This window comes from Mytilus galloprovincialis, chromosome 2, assembly GCF_965363235.1.
Source record: "Mytilus galloprovincialis chromosome 2, xbMytGall1.hap1.1, whole genome shotgun sequence".
NCBI classification, from domain to species: Eukaryota; Metazoa; Mollusca; class Bivalvia; order Mytilida; family Mytilidae; genus Mytilus; species Mytilus galloprovincialis.
This window is the reverse complement of record NC_134839.1, coordinates 63586807-63614262: the sequence shown is the minus strand read 5'-3', so window position 1 is coordinate 63614262 and position 27456 is coordinate 63586807. Positions and strand designations below refer to the sequence as shown.

General features: G+C 32.3%; 2 protein-coding genes across 6 annotated transcripts in view; one reads left to right on the top strand and one right to left on the bottom strand.

Annotated features, from left to right (window-relative positions):
- LOC143064096 (uncharacterized) overlaps window positions 1–2093 on the top strand; it is a 40840-nt gene extending 38747 nt beyond the window's left edge. For all 5 annotated transcript variants that reach the window (XM_076236657.1, XM_076236652.1, XM_076236654.1 and 2 more), the window contains one exon: window positions 1060–2093. In XM_076236657.1, coding sequence (XP_076092772.1) covers window positions 1060–1184 — 125 coding nt within the window. In that variant the 3' untranslated portion in view covers window positions 1185–2093. The remainder of the gene's footprint in view (window positions 1–1059) is intronic.
- On the bottom strand, window positions 2009–27286 carry LOC143064095 (uncharacterized). Its single transcript, XM_076236651.1, has 5 exons — window positions 27037–27286; window positions 19578–19727; window positions 8825–8983; window positions 7417–7674; window positions 2009–3664 (listed from the first exon to the last, which is right to left on the bottom strand). The coding sequence occupies exons 1-5, from the start codon at window positions 27263–27265 to the stop codon at window positions 3414–3416; spliced, it is 1047 nt and encodes a 348-aa protein (XP_076092766.1). The 5' UTR covers window positions 27266–27286; the 3' UTR covers window positions 2009–3413.
- Window positions 27287–27456: the final 170 nt, after the last annotated feature.

The window sequence follows — 27456 nt, the reverse complement described above, 5'->3', positions numbered from 1 at the left end:
AAGAGAAAACAAACGACACAACGGAAACACAACGTAAAAATGTTACACACACAGAAACAAACTATGATATAACAATGGCCATTTTCCTGACTTGGTACAGGACATTTTTAAAGAAAAAAATGGTGGGTTGAACCTGGTTTTGTGGCATGCCAAACCTCGCACTTTGATGGCATTGTTAAATATAACATTAAAATGACAACATTAATAATACAGGACTACAATACAAATAAATAGCAGAACGTATTTGGCAAAGAAACACATGAATAATAGATAACAAAAGGCATCAGGTTTAAAATTCATTACGTCAAAAACGCGCCTCGTCCAAACAAGACTTACCAGTGACGCCCAGATATAAAAGTTCGAAAGTCAAAAAAAGATACAAAGTAGTACAGCTCTGAGGATCAAAAGTTGAAAAAGGTTGTGCCAAATACAGCTAGGGTTTTTTGCTTGTGATAAGAAGATCCTTATTATATAGAACAATTTATGCTATTGCAAACAGTAAATTTTATCAAATGAATATAATTAAACGTATGAATAAGCTGAAAAAAAATTTTGGAAATATTTTTAAAGCCACACTTTGAAAACTAATCCACAGGAATTGATCACCAACTGTTTTTTTTTGCAAGTCCTATGGGGACTTTTGTTGCGGGGTTGGTGACGCATCAATGTGTACCAAAAAGTCCCATGTCTCCTGTTACAATGTATTTATAATATAGATAAAAAGATATTTCCATATAAAATCATAAAGTTGAGGAATCTTAACTGTTTTTTTTTGGTGTTTATATTGAAAAACATAAACAGTTACTTTTAACACTTGAGTACATGGCATACTGTATGCATGAAGTGGCGACCCAATATATAATAAACATATACTGTATGTGTTTGATGAAACCGAAAGATCTGACAATGAAATATTACATGCACTAAACATTGTATACGTCAAGAACACTTAACAATTGTTTCACAATTGTATTCTGAATGCACCATATTATATGAAATATTGTATATTTTTTGTTGCGTAGAAATTTGAACTCACGTGTTTGTTTATTTCTTGCACAGTGCGAAATGCAAATAACCTGCTGACCAAAGGATCAACATCTCAAATGACAAACCAGAACACAACGATAACCTTAGTGTTAGCCAATCACACTACGAGTACCAGGAACAGTTCAGATTTCGGGTGATGTAATGACCTTTGATCTGGTAACCAATAAATGACATCATCCAGTATTGTCAGGCTGATACTCGAGGATGCAACTGTCGATTCGGAATACAGTCCAAAGAATGGATATTGCCAACATCGAATGATAAAAGCAAATACATGCATTTAAACATATTGATAATATATTTTTTTTCTACTTTTGATACATCAGTAAATGTTTGGGGATTTTTATTGTCTTTGTAAATGTTAGATATAAGATGAAACATACATTCGATTATGCAAGGAATGTAATTGCTGTAGTGCGATGTTATTAAATTGTTTACTAATGTTAACATATTATTGATTACATTTTTACAGTAGCTACATTATGTTTTGCACTATAAATGCACTTAGTATTTGAAACATTCTTTCTCCATAGATTTAACATCTTATCTAGATAATTGTGTCAAATTAACGTAAAATGTGAATCATTATAATCACAGCAATTTTTATCTTGAAGCGTATAAGTAATCGCGAGAAAAAAATAATCTCATATCTCATCTTCGCAATATTAGACAGGATATATACACAAGATTCTAATTAAAGCGATTCTACCGACTTTTCTTTTTAGATCAAAGACAACAAATGTGATATTCTTACGTCACATCTAAAGTACTAATGTATGTCGAATCTAATATGTAATAATAGATCGTAATGTTGATTGTGTGTTTTCTCTAATGTTACATTCCATACTTGTTTTTTATAAACTACAGATGCATTATCATGTAATTCTGTACGCGTCTAATGTTCCAATGTGCAAAACATTATAGTTAAGAGTTGGAATTACATAAGAACAACAAAACAGGGTTCAATGATTTATCTCATTTATCCAACTTGTAATTGAATTTGTTAGTAAATGCATTTTGAATAAATTTATAGAAGATATTCATTTGATCAAATTGATTTAGTAATATTGTTAAATGATAAATAGCAGCCTTATACCTTTTTGAAGATCTTATATAAAAAAAATGTGTTGTATTTTTATCAAGCAGACATCTCTCCACCAAACGATATACCTTGCGTTAAACAGAGAGTGTTTTTGCAATGTCATAATTTAAATGACACGTTCTGTAACTGCAAGACTGTAAGACAAACTATTATATATATAGTCCATCCGCTGAGTCTCAACCAATTTATTACCTTTGAACAGCGGTATACTACTGTTACCTTTATATGTGATACGAAGTCTGCAAGTTTAATTTATGATCGAATAAGAACCTCGGGTTCTATTCTGAGTAAGCCTTATCTGACGGAGCTGTTGCTAGAAGGCTGTATTATGTTAGATAGACAATTCAATCAATATTCAGAATGAGAATAAAGTAATGTGATATGAACATGAAGCCTGCTTTGAATAAGAAGAACACGTATAGCAGGACTTTAAATTCACTGATTCAAGTAAACAGTCTGCACTCACACATGCCACTTTAATTTCAAACACATTATTCTGAATCCGAACCTTAATCACACATTTCGTTTGCTTAGCTCCAAATCAGTAAAATACTAATTGTCAAGTCTTTTGTTTGACATGTCAGGGTATCAACAAAACGACTCTTTCTCACGAACCGAGCACGGTACTACGAGACCACAGTGACAATTACAGTCTAATGAGTCAGTCCTTATATCATTTGTATATCTCACTGATTCGTTCACTTGTAGTTAAATACTCCTCTGTTATTATCAATTATTAGATTTAACAGCTTTAATTAAGAATAAAGCAAAGTTGTATCGCAACCATTTCTAATAGTAATCCACCTTTTCCTTATGATCCTGTGATTATGGTGCCATCACTTTGAATGTGGCGTCTGTTGTTAAAATGTCCACAAAATTATACGTGCATCAAATTACTTTGTATTACTTCCAGTATATAAACGGATTTTCTATAAACGTTGAAATAAAGAACGGTTAAACACGTTGAAACTGGCCAACATGTAACTATATTCAAGCTTTCATATACATGGTAAATCAAGTTACCAAGTACAAAGATGTATTGCTGCTTCACGGAGAACTGATTATAATGTACAGGTTGAAAATAACAGATAAAAATATAAGCATCATCTCACTACTATAGGAACCTCGAGATAGGAACTTATCAGGTCAGGTGCATCTTTAAGAAAAAGAAAATGATCATAGACGGCTTTCAACTTTCAGCTGTTGTCTGCTCTATGGTCGGGTTGTTGTCTCTTTTGCACATTCCCCATTTCCATTCTCAATTTTATTCATGTTCATTAGAAATATTCACAATCATTAGAAGGATCTTTACACGTTTGACAATCGTATCTATTTTTACTTTCCAACTTTGAAGCATATGCATAAAAAATATCAGAAGTCCACAGCTGTATACAACTGCACGTGGCATAATTTGACATGTGATACACACAGGAACTTTCACGGGTGTAGATGGACCAGCTTTAAATAATCTGACCTGGGCACCATGACAATTTGTTGTTATTCTCACAAAACCAACTACAAAGTAAATTAAAAGAATATTATATTTACGACGACATAAGAGGGATAACCCAAATATATTTTTCCGACATAGAATAAATAGATATATTCTAACTGTGATTCAAAACTCCGAAATCCGAAACAGCGTAGATGTTGCTTTGCTTAACTATCACCATTGGAATAATCATTGAAGCGAAGCATAGACGACTTTACAACTGTTTAGGTTTCGGAGTTTAACTTTGATAAATTACTTGTAGTGCGGAAGGACACGTACTGATTTTAAGTATTGATTTTGGTTCAGACATGATTATAATTGATAGCCTCATTTATAATTGCACGCACGCATGCTTCTGATATTATTATTTTTTTTTTTATTTTTAGCAGAATTATCTCATACGGCAATATAATCTTCCAGTTCTCTTTGTAAATATTGAAATGAAAATGGATAAATGACTATTGACAACTTAGTGCGTGTGTATGAGAGAGAATTTTCCCAAGGTTCTTATTCGATCATAAATTAAAATCGCAGATTTCTTATCACATATAAAGGTAACAGTAGTATACCGCTGTTCAAAAGTAATAAATTGGTTGAGAGAAAACAAATCAGGGTATTAAACCAAAACCGAGGGAAACACATCAATTATATGAGAGAAACAACGAAACAACAGAAATATTGAAGTGCAACAAAAAAAAACAAAAAAAACAAACGACAATGCAACACAAATAGATCATAACAACTGCCATATTCCTGACTTGGTACTAGACATTTGAAGAAGAAAACTGGTGGGTTGAACCTTGGGTTTTTTTGTTAGCGAAACATCGCGCTTTATTGCAATGTTAAATATACGGTAATATGACAACATGACATGACAGGAATACAGTACAAATTAATGCAAGAACACCCAGGACAGAGAAATACATTAAAAAATAATATAATAGTACATTTCGACATGTTAACAACAGAATAACAACGAATACCTTAAATAAGTTAGGACAGTACACAAAAAACAGCATTAAAGAACTACGAACTATTAGGTTTGTAATTATGTTTTATGGTGTTTGTTTTTAACCCAATTACACAGTCAGACTAAAAATCATAGACATACTGTACCAGACTCAAGCTAGTTACTAATTCAAGCGACCAATAAAGCTACCGACCAATCATGTCGACCACTACATTTAAAAAAAAAATCAACATGTTAGAGAACCTTTCAGAGATATGTCTGAAAATCCACAATTGACATTATGCTAAAACGTTCTACTAATAAAAATTACGTGATATGACGCTTTTAAATGTTTGATTGACCACAGATGTCTCATTTGCAAATAATAAGGGACGGACCAATAAATGCATTACCCTTTTCAGAAAGGAAACAATTAAATTTTGTTCACGTTTTACTTTAGATTTCAATCTTTCTTACAATTAACGTGAGTTGCGTGCTCAAAGTTTATGCTCTAAATCATTCAAAAAGTATATGAAGATTTTATATTTCATAGCAGTATAATTTTTTATTTAATCGAGATATTTCTATCGTTACCGAAAATGAAAGAAAAAACAATCAAAAAATAAAATAGTTTTTTTTTGCGGTTTTCAAAAAACTAAGATTGTTTACGTGAAGGTTACAATAAACCATTAGATTGTATGGGCGCAGCCATTTTATGAGCGTAACATGGTATTCAGCATTAAAAGTATAGCTAATCCTGATTGGTTGATATGTGCGTCCGTTATTTTTTTTATTATTAGAGACTTCGTGCATTCTGCATTATATCATAGGCCAAACAAACTATTTTCCTTAGTCTTAACGGAAATGAGATGTCTTTTCAACGCTAGGACGAGACACGTATTTTTAAATTCAAAATTGATAGGCATGGGAGATACACGTAAGTACAAAATACCTTAAGAAAAGCAACGCGAACCTATATTTTATGGACCAAAAAATACTGTCCGAATAATTTTTCTGTAACTCTAGCAAAGTTTCATTGAAAAAATCAACTTTCTAAATTCTGCATCTCAAAAAAGGCTATCATTGTTGCCTAAGGGGAAATTAATTGTTTATTTCAATCTGATATCTGATATCTACATACAGAATATTTGGTCCTCAATGCTCTACAACTATGTTCTCAATTTTGGCCTTTTTTCTTCTTTTTTTTTATTAACTTTTATTGATTCGAGCGTCCTATTTTTCAGCACATGGGTGATGTCAGGAATTTCTTAATTACAGAGGGTAAGATTGAAAGCTATCATTCTTATCTTTCTCACATGTTCTCGAAAAATTCAGCATTACTTTATTTCGGACTAGTTCCAGGAAATTACTCCTAACAAATAAAGGAACAGTTCCTTCTGATCTGATCAAAATATGACCTCCTGTATAAACAAAGGTCCTATAGTGACCCCAAATTTTTAAGCTTTAGTTTTTTTAGTTTTTAGTATTTTTGATTTTTTTCCTTTTCGGCAAGAAACGAATATTTCATTTTGATGAAAATTTATTTTGCCATGTTATATTAAATCTTCAAATACTGCATTACTGATCATTAGAATTGAGCAATTACGCTTCTCAAAGAAATGGTTGGAAAAGATTAAAATTTAAAATAAAACTTAAATAAAATTATTTTACTTTTCCTTTCCTTTCAAAAAACTATATCTTTATAATATTTCGTCTCCTATTTTTCGCAAACATCTGTGGTCAATCAAACATTAAAAGTTGATATATTATATACTGGTAACTATAAATTTCTTTTTAAATGAACGTTGTAACATTGTGTCAATTTGTGATTCTCAAGTATATCTCTGAATGGTTCTCTAACTTGATGATTAGCATGGTTAAGGTTCCTGTGGACCCTTTGGCTAAAATGGCTGAATTTTTAATTTTAACGTGACGTGTCACGGTACTTTTCTATCCCAAATTCATGTATTTGGTTTTGATGTTATATTGGTTATTCTCATCGGGTTTTGTCTAATGCTTAGTCCGTTGCTGTGTGTGTTACATTTTAATGTTGTGTCGTTGTTCGCCTCTAATATTTAATGCGTTTCTCTCAGTTTTAGTTTGTTACCCCGATTTTGTTTTTTTTTGTCCATAGATTTATGAGTTTTGAACAGCGGTATACTACTGTTGCCTTTATTTATTTATCTTGGGTAGGTTATGCTTAAAAACTTTTCTAGATGCACAGGTTTGTCGATACTCAGAGTAAAATTTGGGGTGAAATCGCAGCCATTTTAGCCATGTATGCTTTACTCGTTTAACTTCAATGTAAATATCATTATTGAAACATGTCGGGAAAAGTTTTGGAAAACGAGTTCATGGACCCATCTTTTTTTTTAAATGACCCATGACTTGACACTGTATGAAGAATAGAAATGTCAAAGAAACCAAAACTTTAAGTAATTTATGTTTAAAATTGTGATCCCAATTATCTTTTAAAGTGCATCAAGGTATATTTTATTGCATATTTGAAAAAGCTAGGTGAAAATTAGATTGTATGCAAAATATTCGTGAAAAAATCATGTGGGATAAAAACTGTACAGTATGCCTTAATAAACAATCAAAAATGGTTAGATATATTGCAAATTGGGTATTCAAATTCTATGTGCCAAAAGGACACTATGTTTACCCTTTCATTGGCAATATCTTGTGGCACGATAAACTATCGAATGATATTTACAAAAAAAAAAAGAAGATAAATCCATTACTTATACAACGCAAAATGTAAAAAGAAATCATACATGTACAAAACAAATTATTCATTTTGAATCAATAGTTAGATATACACACGTCTTTGTGATGTTATTGGTCTTCTACAACTTGGGCAGATATAACTTCCCGAGTTTTGTAATGTTGTTGCACATATATTGCAGCATACCAAATGTCCACAGTTAAATATCACGTCACGTTGATTTTCAACACAGATAGCACATGTTGGTATTTGTCCTATTGTAGAAGTATTACTTGTGGTCCTATCTCTTTGCGAAGCAGAAGAAAGCAAAGGCGTTTGTGCAGTTGGGCAAGATGGCGGAGCTTCCTCAAAGTATCCTATCAAAATAAATGTAACACTAATATATAATGGGAAATGCATTTTTTGTATTTTCTTGTTTGAATTTTGTATAAAATAAACTATATCGAATGTAAGAAAGACAACTAAGAATTTAATTGAAACCACTCACCAACTGTAACACTTCATTTTTTGATACAAATATAGCGGATGATGGAAATGTGAAACTTCTATACGTGATATAATTTTCCAAGGCGATAGTACAGATTAAAGTACGAATATGAAATGTAGGACGGCGCCAGGAAAACAGCTATGCAATAACAAACTAAACTCTGGAGAGAAACATGGTCTTCAGCAATATACATAGGTCTTTATCTATATAGTTCCAAATCTAGTAACAGTTGTGATTAAATTAAACAGAATCTTATTTCAACAACATACTCCTAAACATAAAAAACATTAGGCATTATAAAAGACAACCACCAATAAAATGCCTTACTTTGGACCATGCCATAAATAAATAGCGGTTTGAAACAAGGTTTTTGGGATATGAACAGTTTATCAAATTAAAGGTACAAGGATTATAATTTAATACGTTTCGTGAACATAAGACTCATTATTGACGCTCAGATCAAAATATTTATAAAGCCAAAAAGTACAAAATTGAAGAGCATTGAGGACCAAAAATTTCAAACAATTGTGCCAAATACGGCTAAGGTAAGCTATGCCTGGGATAAGAAAACAATATGAACCTACTATTCTTATCTCAAAAAGTAGTTAATCAAACGTTACTCGATAGAACATATTAAAACTCGTCTGGATATTTACGTTCCTTGTTCACACGATACGAGTCTGCATGGTGTCATGTCGTCTTTCACAGAAACATTAGTCCAATTTGGCTCCAAGTTTACAAGTACTCTTACGCATAAAAGTTGCAACTTAGCAGATGTTTAAAAATATATGGCTGGCCCAGTTGGCAAGAACACAGCTGGTACAACACTCTAGCAGCGATCATTCATATTGAAATATAAAGGAAAAAGGAACATCGTATCTATTGAAAATTATCCTTGTTCGAACGGCTGATCAGACAATCAGCTGATAGATTTGCTCCATTTACATATTTGTAATGTACCAAGGAAATTTGTCGGCTATCTAGTAGAACATATGCCGTGTATCATATTTGTTAGTTACCTGTGCATCCATTCACACTTATTATTAACCACACGGTTAAGAAAGAGAGACAAGCAAGAACAACAATTGTAAATGAAGTGCCAAGATGGTGGTCTTGAAGAATGTGGTTCTTCCAGTAATAACCAGCGTAGATTGCAGCACTTGAACCTATAATTGTACCTATAACAAAGTGAAATACTATTTTTTCAGCACTGTAATAATTCTTAATTAAATATAGTTATACTATCATGAAACTGCGAACTCTCTGACCAGTTTAGTAAATATGGATAGTTCTGTATTTCAGTGTTTGTCGTTGGTTTATGTCTGTCATATTTGTATGGCGTTTATTGTTTTGTTGGCTATTGGTACTTTACGGAACGGAACGGAACGGAACGGAATTTCATTTAAGGTATCCAAAGGGGGCATTTATCAAAATTTCGAAAAATCTTTAAAACAAAAAAAACTTTAGAATTTCTGTGTTTTACGGTTTTCCATATACAAATAACACAAATGTATACTTAATCTCATCTTCACAGGTGAAATGTGTAATAATGTATAACATCGGGAAATATTCTGTAGATGAATATGTCGGATTGTCCTAATAAATTATCATGAAATTAACGCATTTGCAAGTCATGCATTATGATATCTAGACTGACCTCACGTCGTCCTTGATTAGAGACAGTGATCAAAATGAATCTGATTTAAACTTTTTAATTTATTTTTCCGTTCCGTTCCGTTCCGCAAAGTACCAATTGCTCTGAGGAATTGGTATTTAACGGAAAAAACGGAAACAGACATCTTTAATGTAATTAAAGCAGTATGATAAAAAAAAAATTGTCTGACACCTCTTTTTGCATGAGTGGTATGTGTTTTAGATAGCATTTTCGACTTGATCAATAATAAAAAATTTAACACAAAGGCAGGTTACACAAAAAGTCTTTCTCCTTCCATCGGTAATTATATTTTAAAAAAGAGGCCTTCAACAGCCCGTTCCGACGATGATTAGAGACAGTGATCAAGTTGAATCTGATGTAAACTTTTTAATTTATTTTTCCGTTCCGTTCCGTTCCGCAAAGTACCAATTGCTCTGAGGAATTGGTATTTAACGGATAAAACGGAAACAGACATCTTTAATGTAATTAAAGCAGTATGATAAAAAAAATTGTCTGACACCTCTTTTTGCATGAGTGGTATGTGTTTTAGATAGCATTTTCGACTTGATCAATAATAAAAAATTTAAGGCAGGTTACACAAAAAGTCTTTCTCCTTCCATCGGTAATTATATTTTAAAAAAGGGGCCTTCAACAGCCCGTTCCGACGATGATTAGAGACAGTGATCCAGTTGAATCTGATGTAAACTTTTTAATTTATTTTTCCGTTCCGTTCCGTTCCGCAAAGTACCAATTGCTCTGAGGAATTGGTATTTAACGGAAAAAACGGAAACAGACATCTTTAATGTAATTAAAGCAGTATGATAAAAAAAATTGTCTGACACCTCTTTTTGCATGAGTGGTATGTGTTTTAGATAGCATTTTCGACTTGATCAATAATAAAAAATTTAACACAAAGGCAGGTTACACAAAAAGTCTTTCTCCTTCCATCGGTAATTATATTTTAAAAAAGGGGCCTTCAACAGCCCGTTCCGACGATGATTAGAGACAGTGATCCAGTTGAATCTGATGTAAACTTTTTAATTTATTTTTCCGTTCCGTTCCGTTCCGCAAAGTACCAATTGCTCTGAGGAATTGGTATTTAACGGAAAAAACGGAAACAGACATCTTTAATGTAATTAAAGCAGTATGATAAAAAAAATTGTCTGACACCTCTTTTTGCATGAGTGGTATGTGTTTTAGATAGCATTTTCGACTTGATCAATAATAAAAAATTTAACACAAAGGCAGGTTACACAAAAAGTCTTTCTCCTTCCATCGGTAATTATATTTTAAAAAAGGGGCCTTCAACAGCCCGTTCCGACGATGATTAGAGACAGTGATCCAGTTGAATCTGAGGTAAACTTTTAAATTTATTTTTCCGTTCCGTTCTGTTCCACAAAGTACCAATTGCTCTGAGGAATTGGTATCTAACGGAAAAAACGGAAACAGACATCTTTAATGTAATTAAAACAGTATGATAAAAAAAATTGTCTGACACCTCTTTTTGCATGAGTGGTATGTGTTTTAGATAGCATTTTCGACTTGATCAATAATAAAAAATTTAACACAAAGGCAGGTTACACAAAAAGTCTCTCTCCTTCCATCGGTAATTATATTTTAAAAAAGGGGCCTTCAACAGCCCGTTGAGACAGTGATCCAGTTGAATCTGATGTAAACTTTTTAATTTATTTTTCCGTTCCGTTCCGTTCCGCAAAGTACCAATTGCTCTGAGGAATTGGTATTTAACGGAAAAAACGGAAACAGACATCTTTAATGTAATTAAAGCAGTATGATAAAAAAAAATTGTCTGACACCTCCTTTTGCATGAGTGGTATGTGTTTTAGATAGCATTTTCGACTTGATCAATAATAAAAATTTTAACACAAAGGCAGGTTACACAAAAAGTCTTTCTCCTTCCATCGGTAATTATATTTTAAAAAAGAGGCCTTCAACAGCCCGTTCCGACGATGATTAGAGACAGTGATCAAGTTGAATCTGATGTAAACTTTTTAATTTATTTTTCCGTTCCGTTCCGTTCCGCAAAGTACCAATTGCTCTGAGGAATTGGTATTTAACGGAAAAAACGGAAACAGACATCTTTAATGTAATTAAAGCAGTATGATAAAAAAAATTGTCTGACACCTCTTTTTGCTTGAGTGGTATGTGTTTTAGATAGCATTTTCGACTTGATCAATAATAAAAGATTTAACACAAAGGCAGGTTACACAAAAAGTCTTTCTCCTTCCATCGGTAATTATATTTTAAAAAAGAGGCCTTCAACAGCCCGTTCCGACGATGATTAGAGACAGTGATCAAGTTGAATCTGATTTAAACTTTTTAATTTATTTTTCCGTTCCGTGCCGTTCCGCAAAGTACCAATTGCTCTGAGGAATTGGTATTTAACGGAAAAAACGGAAACAGACATCTTTAATGTAATTAAAGCAGTATGATAAAAAAAAATTGTCTGACACCTCTTTTTGCATGAGTGGTATGTGTTTTAGATAGCATTTTCGACTTGATCAATAATAAAAAATTTAACACAAAGGCAGGTTACACAAAAAGTCTTACTTCTTCCATTGGTAATTATTTTTTTGGTAAACATATCTCATGTCAAGGACCTTTTTCGCTCCATAACCCTTTTACTTATATATATATATATACATATAGGATAACAAGTATTTGTTGAGTGACTGAAATTTCCCAAAATTATACAAATGTATATTTGAAATACAAATGTGGGGATCATTTAAGTTTAAGAAAATATTTATTCCATTAAAATCCATCAACAAGTTTTAAAGGTTTAAGGTGTACAGTGTGGTTTCTCCAATGATTCTCTACATATTTTTTTAATACATCAAGGATTGTTAAGATGTTATCCTCCCTCTATATATGTCCTTGGACCAACTTAAAACATTTAAAGAAAAAAAAAACGTAGAACCCATGTTTTTATTGCTTTTCTTTAAATTAATTTAAAAGTCACAATAAACTATAATGCTTTAAAACAACCTAAAATATACCTTTAATACATGTAGCTACATGTACATGTTTAAGACTGCCCCTAGCACAACTTATAGCAAATTTCAAAAGACAAAAAGAAATAATACATGTATTTCCGCTGGTATGCTGAAAAATAGGGTAAGTTGTGGGTAATATTATTTTATTTATATACAAACATTTTTAGCTAATAACTACTAGCTATAGGGAACCAGTCTGACTTTAATAGAGCTGAAGGGAATCTAAGACAAATGTATTGATTATTTAGGGAATCACGGAAGCATGACTAGATCTGGCTACCTCTTACGCAGCCAATGCACCCCCCCCCCACCCCCAATTAGAAATTCTGGAATCACTGGGTATGCACTACAAATTAGGGTTAGCTGAAACATGCTGGTATGTATTTTTTTGTATAATTGATTGGGTATTTAATGAAGGTACAATAACAATTAAGGGCATGCCTAGGCCTCATGAGGCATAATAAAGGTAGTTAGCCATTGAAATTTCAAATACAACTGCAAGAATTAACATCTACATGTTTGTTGCCTATTTGGTGCTAAAATATGGAGCTGGAATATTCATTTTCATATTTGCCTAAGCTAGCACATTTTTAATTAGCCATTGTTGTTCTCTTACATCACTACCCTCTAACAGTGCACACACATTTTGATTTTTTATTGTACTGAATCTGGTATTTCTGTCACTTTTGACTGAAGTTTAACCATTCCTTTTGAGAAAAAATAAGAAATAACAGATAGGGGTTAACACTGTCAAATGCCATTTCACTGATTATTCTAATATACTATCCATACAGATCTGTGTCCACACTTGTAACAATGACAATAAATTCTTTTCATATTGAGTCTTGTGTATATATATATATATATGTTACTCTCTCAAACGTGTCCATCCCCCCAAACGTGTCCGATTCGCCAAAACGAGTCCATTTCGCCGTATCGTGTCCAATGTTGTCCTTCGCACAAAAGTGTCCAATTTTTATCTCGCCGAAACGTGTCCGATGAAGAACGTCCGCCGAAACGTGTCCATTTTATAACGCCAAAACGTTCCAAAACTTTTAGTGCTAAAACATCCCCATGGACGCCAACAAGACAACAATCCATCGAAACCCAAATATTGTACACACAATACACTATATAAGGACACCTCATCAAAAATATACAGTTTTCTTTGCAAGACATTTTGTTAATTTCTTAGGCAGCAACCATTTGATTTTCTGGGGGGGGGGGGGGGGGGGGGGGGCTATGGTTTTTTTTCCTGTGCAAACTTTTTTTTCGCCTTCGGCGAAGAACAATCTATTTTTTTAGCGACAAACCGAAAACAATTTTTTTCTTTCAATTTTAGCATTACATATAGTGGCAGCTGAGGGTGAAACAAACAATTTTTTTTTTCTCAGGGACCAAAACAAATTATTTTTTTCACCAAAACCTGGAAACAAACTTTTTTTTCCAAAAAAAATTCGTCATTGTCGAAAGAATTTGGCGACAGAAATATATATAACGATTTATTTTCCTCCATCTTGTTTATTTACTTTTTTTTCGAGTTTCTCGGACTTTACCCAATCCGAAAATACTCGGAATTCACCTTGACCTCATTAAGATTTGTACAGAAAATCAATAATCAGCTGATTGCATTTTATACCTATCGACAACAAAGGACTAATTAATAAAGGTGTTGATTGAATTGTTTGACAAAATGAAATGGTTAAATAGCTTCCCCTAAATGTCACATACATAATTTATTTACCACTTAGCGACGCACGTGTTTGAAGCAAACTTTTGACGTTTCCTCTCCTGTTAAAGATAGTTAAGAAAAGAAAGCTGTTGTGACGAAAAATGTTCAAAAGCAAGAAAAATCTCTGATTTAAAACTTAAATTATCCGTTGACTTTAATATAGGTTATTGATTAGGGAGACTGCTTTAAAGTCGTTTTAGTGACACACGTACGTGTTTCAAGCATAGTTTTACGTCTCAACTTTTTCATTTACGATGGTCAAGAAAAGAAAACTGTCGTTATGAAGAAATCTATCCAAAAGGTTAAGAACAACCCCTCAAATGAGAGTAACCCTTCAATGTAATGACTACACATGAAATGAGGGATCAATTTCATGTGATACAGGCTTTTGTTTTGTTGTAAAAACCACTTCTTAGTACAAAAGGGCACATGAGTATTTTCCTTTAAAAAAAACTTTCCCTACTACGAACTATACTGGTATTATATGATAAAAATATGTCCATTAATTGTGTTATATTCCAGGACTTATATCTTCTTTATTATTAAAAGTATAGTGGCCCCCTCATTTAGAAAAGTTGTTTAAAATACAATGAATATTTTTCCCTTTTACTAAGTTAAAAAAAATTATGTTCTTTTAAAGTAAATGTTTAGTTTTTATTCATTAAAATGTAAGACTCTAAACTAAGTTTGAGAGAATAATCATAGACACAATGGGGCAAAATCATCTTATTTAAGGGAAGGGGGGGGGGGGTAGAAAAAAAGGTAAATTTTAAACGAAAAATATAATTATGTTACTTGGCGAAAAAAATAATAAAGTGGCGAAAAATATATTGTTTTGGCGAAAGAGGTGGCGAAAAAAATAATTGACCCAGGGGAAACCCTGAATATTATAATAGTAGAAATGAAAACCACACCATGCAGATACAAGTATGACAAAAATACTAGTCATAGCACATATTAAGGGATAACTTTTTAAATATCATTCGTATCTGGTTGTAAATTCGAATAGGTAAAAGTGTTATCAAATATAGCGTATAACGACTTACTTTGAATCAGGAAAAATATATTTTTCACAGTATTTACTTACTTTTTTAGCATTGAAACTACAAAATGTACTACTATGGTTGACAATTTAAAAGGAAGAAAAATAGCATTATACCCGAACCCTAACACTGTCCCTAACTCTTCAAATCACCCTAACCCTTAACCTTACCCATACCCTAACCATACGGCACACGAGGTCACTCATTGACTCGGCCTACAGTGCTAGATCAATCTTTGACACAGCCTACGGCGCTAGATGGCACGTTGGCGCAGACTTCGACACTAGATGGCAACTGTTTAAACAGTTTTTGTATATCATAATGTTGAATTGTTCATATGGCGACTTTTGGAGGTGAAATTAACGTCAACTTAATATCAATCAGCTGGCAGTTGGGAAAAAAAACATTCTGTAAAATTAAACCAATGGAGCTTTCAAATTGTCGACCTGTCAACCTGTAATCCTTTCGACTTGTCAATCTGTCAAATTTGCAATCTGTCGACCTGTCAACATAACCGACTTATGTACACATTAACTGATTTACTACTCTATTCTTCCAATTGAACTACAATCCATATATTCTACTTGACCTAACATGTGTGCTAGATGGCACATTGACACAGCCTATCTTGTAATTGATATTAGGCAGGCGTTACCTGATGAGCTCCCGGATTTTTTTAAGAAATCTTCCATTCAACAATTATCAATATTGTTAACAAAGGTTGCGAACAAATCCAGGGACGAAACTATGTATCTTGGGACGATTGAACCCTTTTGTCATAGCGCGAATATGAGTGAGTACATCCGGAAATTGAAAACGTGTAAGTGGACCATTTTACAGAAAATGATAGCAATTGGTATTTTGCGGAACGGAACGGAAATCAGATTCAACTTGATCACTGTTTCTAATCATCTTCGGAAGGCCCCTTTTTTAATTTATAATTACCAATGGAAGTAGAAAGACCTTTTGTCTAACCTGTCTTTGTGTTATTTTTTATACGTCCGTCAATTTTGACGGGACGTATTATGGTATACAAATGCCCAGTGTCCGTCCGTCTGTCCGGTGTAAACATGTCGCACCGTAACTTGAGAACGACTTATCCAAATTTCATGAAACTTAACATAGTTGTTTCTTATGATGGTAAAATGATCTGTATACTTTTTTGTGAAAATAAGATTACAACTTTTTGAGTTACGGCACTTTGTAACTAAAACAGGGGTGTGTTTTTTTCACATGTCGCACCGTATCTCAAAAACGATTCTTGATTATGGCTTAAAACTTTAAATACTTCTTAGTTATATTAATCTTAATATCTGTATACTTTTTGGTGATGATTCAAAATTATATTTTTGAGTTATTGAGTATTTTGTAAAAAAAAAGGGGGGGTTTACATGTCGCACCATATCTCAAAAACGATTTATGATTATTGCTTAAAACTTTACACACTTCTTTGTTATATTAATCTAAAGATCTGTATACTTTTTGGTGATGATTCATTTTTATATTTTCGAGTTATTGAGTTTATTGTAAAAAAAGAGGTTTTTTTTCACATGTTGCGCTGTATCTCTATTGCTTAAAACTTAACAGGCTAATGTTGCGTCGGGTTTCCAAATACATCTTGTACAATCTTCCTATTGAGCGGGAATAAGGAATGAGTCAGGCTATACTAAGCATGACATCCTTTACAACCCTGTGTTATTCAAAAAAGATTTATGTTTTTTCACAAGACGACGGGCGTATCATGCGCTCATGGCGCAGCTGTTTATTTAAATATTGATCAAGTCGAAATGCTATCTAAAACACTTACCACTCATTCAAAAAAGAAGGGTCTGACTTGTTTTTATCATACTGCTTTAATTACATTAAAGATGTCTGTTTCCGTTTTTTCCGTTAAATACCAATTCCTCAGAGCAATTGGTACTTTGCGGAACGGAACGGAACGGAAAAATAAATTAAAAAGTTTACATCAGATTCAACTGGATCACTATCTCTAATCATCGTCGGAACGGGCTGTTGAAGGCCCCTTTTTTAAAATATAATTACCGATGGAAGGAGAAAGACTTTTTGTGTAACCTGCCTTAAATTTTTTTATTATTGATCAAGTCGAAAATGCTATCTAAAACACATACCACTCATGCAAAAAGAGGTGTCAGACAATTTTTTTTATCATACTGCTTTAATTACATTAAAGATGTCTGTTTCCGTTTTTTCCGTTAAATACCAATTCCTCAGAGCAATTGGTACTTTGCGGAACGGAACGGAACGGAAAAATAAATTAAAAAGTTTAAATCAGATTCAACTTGATCACTGTCTCTAATCATCGTCGGAACGGGCTGTTGAAGGCCTCTTTTTTAAAATATAATTACCGATGGAATGAGAAAGACTTTTTGTGTAACCTGCCTTTGTGTTAAATTTTTTATTATTGATCAAGTCGAAAATGCTATCTAAAACACATACCACTCATGCAAAAAGAGGTGTCAGACAATTTTTTTTTTATCATACTGCTTTAATTACATTAAAGATGTCTGTTTCCGTTTTTTCCGTTAAATACCAATTCCTCAGAGCAATTGGTACTTTGCGGAACGGAACGGAACGGAAAAATAAATTAAAAAGTTTACATCAGATTCAACTTGATCACTGTCTCTAATCATCGTCGGAACGGGCTGTTGAAGGCCCCTTTTTTAAAATATAATTACCGATGGAAGGAGAAAGACTTTTTGTGTAACCTGCCTTAAATTTTTTATTATTGATCAAGTCGAAAATGCTATCTAAAACACATACCACTCATGCAAAAAGAGGTGTCAGACAATTTTTTTTATCATACTGCTTTAATTACATTAAAGATGTCTGTTTCCGTTTTTTCCGTTAAATGCCAATTCCTCAGAGCAATTGGTACTTTGCGGAACGGAACGGAACGGAAAAATAAATTAAAAAGTTTACATCAGATTCAACTTGATCACTGTCTCTAATCATCGTCGGAACGGGCTGTTGAAGGCCTCTTTTTTAAAATATAATTACCGATGGAAGGAGAAAGACTTTTTGTGTAACCTGCCTTTGTGTTAAATTTTTTATTATTGATCAAGTCGAAAATGCTATCTAAAACACTTACCACTCATTCAAAAAAGAAGGGTCTGACTTGTTTTTATCATACTGCTTTAATTACATTAAAGATGTCTGTTTCCGTTTTTTCCGTTAAATACCAATTCCTCAGAGCAATTGGTACTTTGCGGAACGGAACGGAACGGAAAAATAAATTAAAAAGTTTACATCAGATTCAACTTGATCACTGTCTCTAATCATCGTCGGAACGGGCTGTTGAAGGCCTCTTTTTTAAAATATAATTACCGATGGAAGGAGAAAGACTTTTTGTGTAACCTGCCTTTGTGTTAAATTTTTTATTATTGATCAAGTCGAAAATGCTATCTAAAACACATACCACTCGTGCAAAAAGAGGTGTCAGACAATTTTTTTTTTTATCATACTGCTTTAATTACATTAAAGATGTCTGTTTCCGTTTTTTCCGTTAAATACCAATTCCTCAGAGCAATTGGTACTTTGCGGAACGGAACGGAACGGAAAAATAAATTAAAAAGTTTAAATCAGATTCATTTTGATCACTGTCTCTAATCAAGGACGACGTGAGGTCAGTCTAGATATCATAATGCATGACTTGCAAATGCGTTAATTTCATGATAATTTATCAGGACAATCCGACATATTCATCTACAGAATATTTCCCGATGTTATACATTATTACACATTTCACCTGTGAAGATGAGATTAAGTATACATTTGTGTTATTTGTATATGGAAAACCGTAAAACACAGAAATTCTAAAGTTTTTTTTGTTTTAAAGATTTTTCGAAATTTTGATAAATGCCCCCTTTGGATACCTTAAATGAAATTCCGTTCCGTTCCGTTCCGTTCCGTAAAGTACCAATAGCCGTTTTTGTTATACATAAGTACGTTAGTTTTTCAATATTGAAAAGTTTTAAATTGTGCATGTCAGGAATTGTAAGGCATGTTTTTTCCACCGTTGAAGGCCTTACGATTGCTTATAACTGCTTTCATCAACTGCATTTGGACTTGGTGGATTTTCAATGCCAATAGTATCACATCTTTATATCTTATATGGTATTTGTTGTCATATTTATCATTTCTATGATCCTTTTGTTTTTTCTTTATTTGATTTCCTAACTTGAAGTTTATTTTGTACTTGGTCTTGAGTGTCCGCAATTAACATCACAACGAAAGCATGATCTTGTGCTTTTAAAACATAGTTGTTATTTGTTTACATTATAAATTAGTCTTGTAAGTTGTAACAATTACCTGTGAATAAAGCTAAATTCTGAAATATTCTTCTTGTATATTTTTGTCCTCTTGTCCTTGATGAACATGTGAACAGCAGAACGGATATGAATGTAGCTGTTGAACTGACGATTCCCACAACTTGACAAACATATGCTGCAGTCAACCAACCTGTTTGTACAAAATGTAATATAAAACAATGCACTGTTGAAAAAGTTATGCCCCTTCTTTCAACAATTTCCTCAGAGGAAAAGTAGTTTTCCTCAAGGGAAATCAAATTTCCCTAAGGGAAAAAGATTTTTCCTCAAGGGAAAAAATTTCCCTTAGGGAATTTGCTGCATAAATATTTCCTTTGAGGAAATTCTATTTCCTTTGAGGAAATTCTATTTCCTTAGAGGAAATTCTATTTCCTTTGAGGAAATTCTTTTTCCTTTGAGGAAATTTGCGGCTTCAAATTTTCCTTTGAGGAAATACTTTTTCCTGTGAGGAAATTTGCAGCTTCAAATTTTCCTTTGAGGAAATACTTTTTCCTGTGAGGAAATTTGCAGCTTCAAATTTTCCTTGGAGGAAATACTTTTTCCTGTGAGGAAATTTTTGACAACACTTTTCCTTGAGGGAAATTTCAAGACAACAAATTTCCTCTAAGGAAACCATTGTTCTTCAAATTTCCTCTAAGGAAATTTCTGAACATCAAATTTCCCTAGAGGAAATGATTTCCCCTATTTTTTCTCTATGGAAACTTCATAACAGTACAAACAGTATGAATGTAATTTTTCATAGACTGAATTATTGATACAAAAGATAATTAAAACTTTTATACAAATTTTCATGGTGAGTATTAAACATACAAAAACAAAAGGCTGACTGTTTAACATGTTTAAGACAATACAATAATAAGCAAAACGCTATGAATATCATACCATTTGTGATGTTATTAATATTGTGCTCATATTTGCATATTAAATGAAATAAACACTTTTCATGTTAAATTAACTTGTCTTTTGTTTCAGCTGTTGTGTACAATTATTCAACCCACTACATGACAGTTCAGTGCATAAATAATTCCATCCACAAGACATCTTCCTTCAATTGGCTGAATAAATTTTTGCAACTTGTTCTTCAAACATCTTCTCTGTATATTTGATATGATGGAGCCATGTACATGAATGGATAAAGCAGGAGTTTATTTCAACAACAAACATGACAAAGATACTATTTTTTTCTTAATTTCTCCATAATCCATCAGTGAATATGTAGGTTGTTACATTTTACACAATTGTGTTCTTGCGCATCTTTGATAGTACTCCATTTTGTTTATAGCAATTTTATAGAATTTTTTCTATTTCTTTTTCCAGAAAAACACACAGTTCATTTCACATTAATTAATCTAATTAGCTCATTATCATGATTATGTAGAAAAGTATTAACAATTAAGTTTCCTCTTCAGTATAGACCTGCAGGACCTGTTGATGATCATAAAAACCAAGATATCTGACCTATAAATACACAAAATTAAAAAAAAAAATGTTATAAATGGAGAAAAAAACAGCAATATAAATAAGCTTATTTTATCATGTTTTAATGAAAGTTTTGAGAAACTTTCATTTGATATTCTTACTTATGAGTTCTCTTATTTCAGTGCTTTGTGTCCAAGATTTAATATTCGTTGTTTAGTGTTCATATGTTGTGTTATTTGAACCACTGTCCTATATTATGGTAAGGTTGATTGTTATTGGCTTTGAATATGTTGAACTTCACAACTAATACACGATGGTCTTGATGTATAGATTCTGCGTACTGATGTTGTTTATCATCTTAACAACGTGTTTTATAGTTCTTTCATTTTTCTTTGTTCTATTATTAATATTACTTTTACTGTTGAATGGTTTTATGTGATATCCGTTTGACGTGGCACGGTACTTATACATCTCGTCAATGAGTTTGTATTGTCTTTCATTTTTTTGTGGCGTGTTTTGTGTATGCGACTTTTTGTATTTCTTTGGTTCTTATAACGTGACTCTGTACTTTAAAAGATCCTGTCAGTATGATATTGTTCTATTTTATGTCATTATGATATATTTCTATTATGAATTACAAAATATGTTGAACCATAAACGTCAAAATCATTCAATTACGTAGTGGAATTAACTATTTGTGGATTCTTATAAATTCTATATATATAACTTTTGGACAACTTTCAATCTCGGTCTATTTCTGAAATTTATTCTTACATACTTTTGATTTTTTAGCCCTATATGCTAACATTGCCTATGTAAATTTAAAAATTGTTTTATGTCAATGAATACCACTGTGTGTGCATGTCCTTTTTTTATTTGGAGGGAGGGGGGGTCTTATTTGTGCAGTGCTCATAGTTTTTCTAGTTGATCATTAAAATTCATTTACAGCATAAAGACCAACTAAAAGGGCAACAAGCTTATCAAGCACTCATGGTACAGATTTTTATTAAACACACATTAATATACATCATGTACATTAAACAGCAAAAAAAAAAAAAACATTGATGCAAGATGTCATTCAATACATGTACTAACTTTTACTCTTTTATGAATAGGTCAAGAACTATAGAAGAATTAAGAATTATAAACAGCAGAAATGATAGGCAATTTAAAATTTGCACAAGCCAACTAAACCTAAATGGTAAGCAAAAATGGTAAGGCCACTTTTATTTTTTAAAAAGTTATTGAACTTGAAAGACGGTTATCATGATTACTATAAAAATTAAAAGATGTGGTATATTAAACATGTTAAATATGAAAACTATTGATCATGGCTTAAAGAAAGCAATTGTAGGCCTGTGACGACCTTCAATAATGAGAAAATCAGTACCCTATAGTCAAAGTAGGCAGCTATAAAAGACCCTCAGATGAAAAATTGAAACAATCAAAACTGTAAAACTAATTGCCTAGTTTATAACAAAATAAATTACAAAAAAATGAATATGAACAGTATGAAACAACAACAACCACTAAATTTTAGTGTCAGACTAAACTGACAAAAACTACAGGCTCTGAACTTTGGACAGGCACAATAGGAATATGGCAAGGTTATATAAAAATAAGATGTGGCATGATTGACAATAAGACAACCCTCCACCAGACAACCAATGATTTAAATTTCCTGCAAACACAGACTGGACTACTGTAAACCAACTAAATTTTCGCGAATACTTTATTTTGCGTTTTATACTTTCTAGTCTACATCATAGCTATTTATTTTTTTTGCGATTTTCAATTTTACTTAATGTATTTTAATAAATGAATAAGGAAAGATACATATGAAAAACAGTCCCGACAATTTATATGCGTGTTATATTTCTAAATGCGAAAATAAATTGCTTGTGAAAATAAATCGCTCGCGAAAATTAGTTAGTTTACAGTAAGCAAGAAATTTATACATTTCCCTTAATTGAAAAGACACAAAGTTAAGTACTCACAGTAACTGACAGCTTAAGTTAAAAATCCATAAAAACTAATGCATGTAATAAAAAACAGGTTTATGAGCACTCAACCCTACCCTTACTTTAGACAGTGGTTTAACAGCTCAACATAATATAAAGAACAAACTGCCTCAACTTGAAAGATTGATAAATGCACAAAATCAACTAATATAAGAACTATAGACAAAAGCATTCACAAGTAAGAAAGGAAATATATTTAAAATGTTAATAAACATGACAAAATAAACTTTTATTGCTGTTTCTCTCTCCATTTATAACATTTTATTTGTTTATTTTGTGTATTTATAGGTGATCAGACATCTTGGTTTTCATGATCAATAGGTCATTGTACTGAAGAGGAAACTTAAAGTTGAAATGTATCTACATAGTGCGCAATTGGATTAATTTGAACTGGAATGTGTGCTTTCCTGCAAAAAAGAAATAGGAAATATCATCATAATCACATGATAATGGCCATAAACAAAATGGAGTTCTATCATAGATACACAAAACACTATTGTATAAAAGCAACAACATATTATATATATTAGTCGAAAGAAAGGAGAAATGCAGAAAAAATACTATTTTGTTGTTGAAAAAAGGAACACCAGTTTTATCCACACATTTACATCGCTCCCTCATATCAAATATATGGAAGAAAATCATTGAAGAACAATTTGCAAAAATGTTTAGTGAATGGAACAATGTATTCACTGAATTCTTACGTAGTGGACTGAATAACTGTACACAAGCTGAAACAGAAGAAAATTTCAATTTAAAATAACAGGAAAAGACATGTTTATTTTATTATTTAATCTGCAAATATAAACAAATTCTTTAGAACACCACAAATGGTATGACATTCAAATTGGTTGCTTATTAATGTATTGGATTGAAACAATTACAAAGAAAACAGAATCCTGTGCTACAAAATTTTTTATAGATCAAAGTTAAAGTTATATAAAAAGTATGAACATACCTGTCATACCTAGACCTAAACAGTCAGACTGTATGAATTTTCAATGTCATTAAAATGTTGAGTCAAACATTTATTAAGTTTTAAATATCATTTGTATCCATTATTCAGTCTTGTAAAATTACATTCATACTGTTTGTATACATGGTATAGTGAAGAAATGTTTAACTAGTAAAAATAAGGGAAAACATTTCCTTAAGGGAAATTTGATGTTCAGAAATTTCCTTAGAGGAAATTTGAAGAACAATGATTTCCATAGAGGAAATTTGTTGTCTTGAATTTTCCCTTAAGGAAAAGTGTTTGTCAAAAATTTCCTCACAGGAAAAAGTATTTCCTCCAAGGAAAATTTGAAGCTACAAATTTCCTCACAGGAAAAAGTTTTTCCTCAAAGGAAATAGAATTTCCTCAAAGGAAAATTTGAAGCCGCAAATTTCCTTGAAGGAAAAAGTTTTTCCTCAAAGGAAAATTTGAAGCCGCAAATTTCCTCGAAGGAAAAAGAATTTCCTCAAAGGAAATAGAATTTCCTCAAAGGAAATATTTATGCAGCAAATTCCCTAAGGGAAATCTTTTTCCCTTGAGGAAAAATCTTTTTCCTTTAGGGAAATTTGATTTCCCTTGAGGAAAACTACTTTTCCTCTGAGGAAATTGTTGAAAGAAGGGGCATAACCTTTTCAACAGTGGTGCTAGAGCCAACAAATTTTAGGACAAATATCAGGGAACCAATACCAACCAAGTTATCAACTTCATTTTGACTTAACTCCAAAAATGAAGGTGACAACTTTTGCACTCAGCGGAATTGCAAACTTGTCCCGGAGACTGTTTTTAGCAAAAAGTAAAGCAGAAAGTGCTTCCTCTTTTGGAGCAGGTGTAGAAGTTCAATAACAAATAATGCACAAAATTTTATCAGTTATTTGTGCCGGTTTGTTTTTTACTTCTATTAAGTCCTTTCTTCTTTGATTTAATTATGGTCACAAGTCAAGGTGGTGTTATCTTTGTATTATTTCATTCCCTTTTGTATCTACATACCTTTTGATACGATAGTTACTACCCAAAATGATATTTGTGCTTTGTACTTGCCGTATTCCAAATGATAATCAACCAAGCGAGACGCATACTGCAACACTGAAACATAGTGCAGCGCTAGCACACAAACACAATGTAAAATGAAAACGATAATATTCGCAAAGTGTCTTGTATCTTAAAATTTAATCTTTACAGTAAATTCGAATTATGTGCTGTTTAACACAACTATACATGGTTAAGGGGGCTCTCGGGTCTAAATCATTTTTTTTATAACATAGGATTTTGCTATATTTTTCTATAAAAGAACATTTATCTTATACTCAATAGAAAAAACAGTAAAAACAGGGGGTCACCGTTTATTTACGCTCACAATCTGGTTTCGAAAGAAGCATACATTTCCGTAGAGGAACTTTTTTCTGTTGAACTAATAGGAAAAAGAGGTAATATCGAAATGAAAAAGAACTTAATTACAGAAATCGCTCAAATTTTACAAAAGTTTAGTTTAAGTACAGGTTATTTGTTGAAAATTATAATAAAAAATATAGGTCACCGTTGAGCTAAAAAAGATATTTCAATTTTAATGCCAAAAAATGGCATTTTTGCACCAACAGGAGAAAATTTGGAGCGTTCTCAATGATAATAAACATCTTGGGACAACACGAATTGCTTTTTTTTAATGATTTTTGTACCATATGATAAAGTAACAACTACTAAGGGTAATAAATAAAATGTGTAATGAAAAAATAATTTATTTTTTTTTCTGAAATTTTTGTTCCCTCGAGCCTCCTTAGCACGGGGGGGTCTCTTCCTATATAAAGGTATATACATATGTGCCGCTGGAATGGGTCCCTTTTTTGATCCGTCAAATATATCAATGGGGTGCAATTTTACCGAGGAAATATATCAATAGGTAGTAATTGACCGATTGTGATATATCAATGAGCTGATAAATATATGAATGGGTTATGATTTCGCTGTGAAATATATGTATAGGTAGGGATTTCACAATTATTCAATATATGAATGGGGGGTGTTTTTAAAATCCCAGCTGCACACCTGTACCCAAAATCCCATGTTGAGACCCCCCCGTGCTCCTTAGTGGAAGATAAGACACTAGCAAACATTTAAATACTACCCCTTTATGTTGTTTTGAGGTAACACTTGCATTTAGTTACAGATGATTCACATGTATTATTAAGAGGAAGCCCCAAATTTGTCTAGCTATGATACATCGAATTTGAACTGTGTCATAATAAATATAAACCCGAACGGCATAGGTTATAATATTTAAGATTTCAACGTGACCAAACGTCAAACTTAAACAAATTTTACGGTTTTATTTAGCCTGTTTAATATTCTTCGCCACCACATTCGTTATGTACCTGTCACAAGCGAGGAGCCTCTGATTCAATGATTGTCGTTCGTTGCTCGGGCATTTTAAAAGATAACTATGAAGTATGGGTTTTATAGAAGAAATAATGTTATATATAATATTTTATTACATCCTCGTCCAATGTTCTGATAGGTGTTTCATTACCGGCATACAACATTTCCCTATCTCTATCTCTTTCCTTATCTCTAAATTTGTAACGTGGGTAATATTATTTATACAAGATGTGGATTTAGGAGGGAGCCAAGGGTGACCAGCTTCCCCTTTTTGGGAAAAAATGTGGTTGATTATATGAATCACTGAAGTTTGATTAGAGCCCAATCTTATGCAGTCAGTAGGCCCCCTTTTAAAAAATCTTGATCCGCCACTGCTTGGCATTGCATTTTGTTTCGATATTTAGTTGCCTGACCAGATGGAAGTTCCACTCGAACATGGTTAAACCAACTAAACAACATGTGATAGTGTGATACAAGTAATCACAGTAGCATAATAAGAGAGCACAGAGGCATAACGATATATACATGAGGAAATAAAAATATTATATTTATGTAATATAAGTACAATTATTAATTTCTTACTCAATTTACATTGTATTTTAGAATTCGATATCGAATATGTTTAATTTTACACACACCTGTATCAAATAAGTCACAACACAGTACTGATACATCCATATCTGTAGGACGATGACATAGATAATGAAGTCCATGTTGGGATGTGGATGAAACTGACCACGTGTTTCCTGTAAAACCAACTATTTGAAGTATGATTCCAATAAAAAGGATCCAAAATGTACACTTTATACACCCAGTGCATGCCACAAAATTATCAATTCCCAACACTAACGTGTCTGCCACCGACATTATTTACGTTGTTCTAGTTTCATTTTCAGCTACTATAAAAAGAACTAATGTTATATTTTCAGAAAATTTTCCGCGGGAAGTTTGAAAAAAGCAGATATTTGCTTTGATATGCAAAGTTGATGATAGTATTGGTATATAATGGATAAGCAAAATTTATAATTTAATATCCAAAAGGGAAGTGAAAAAATATA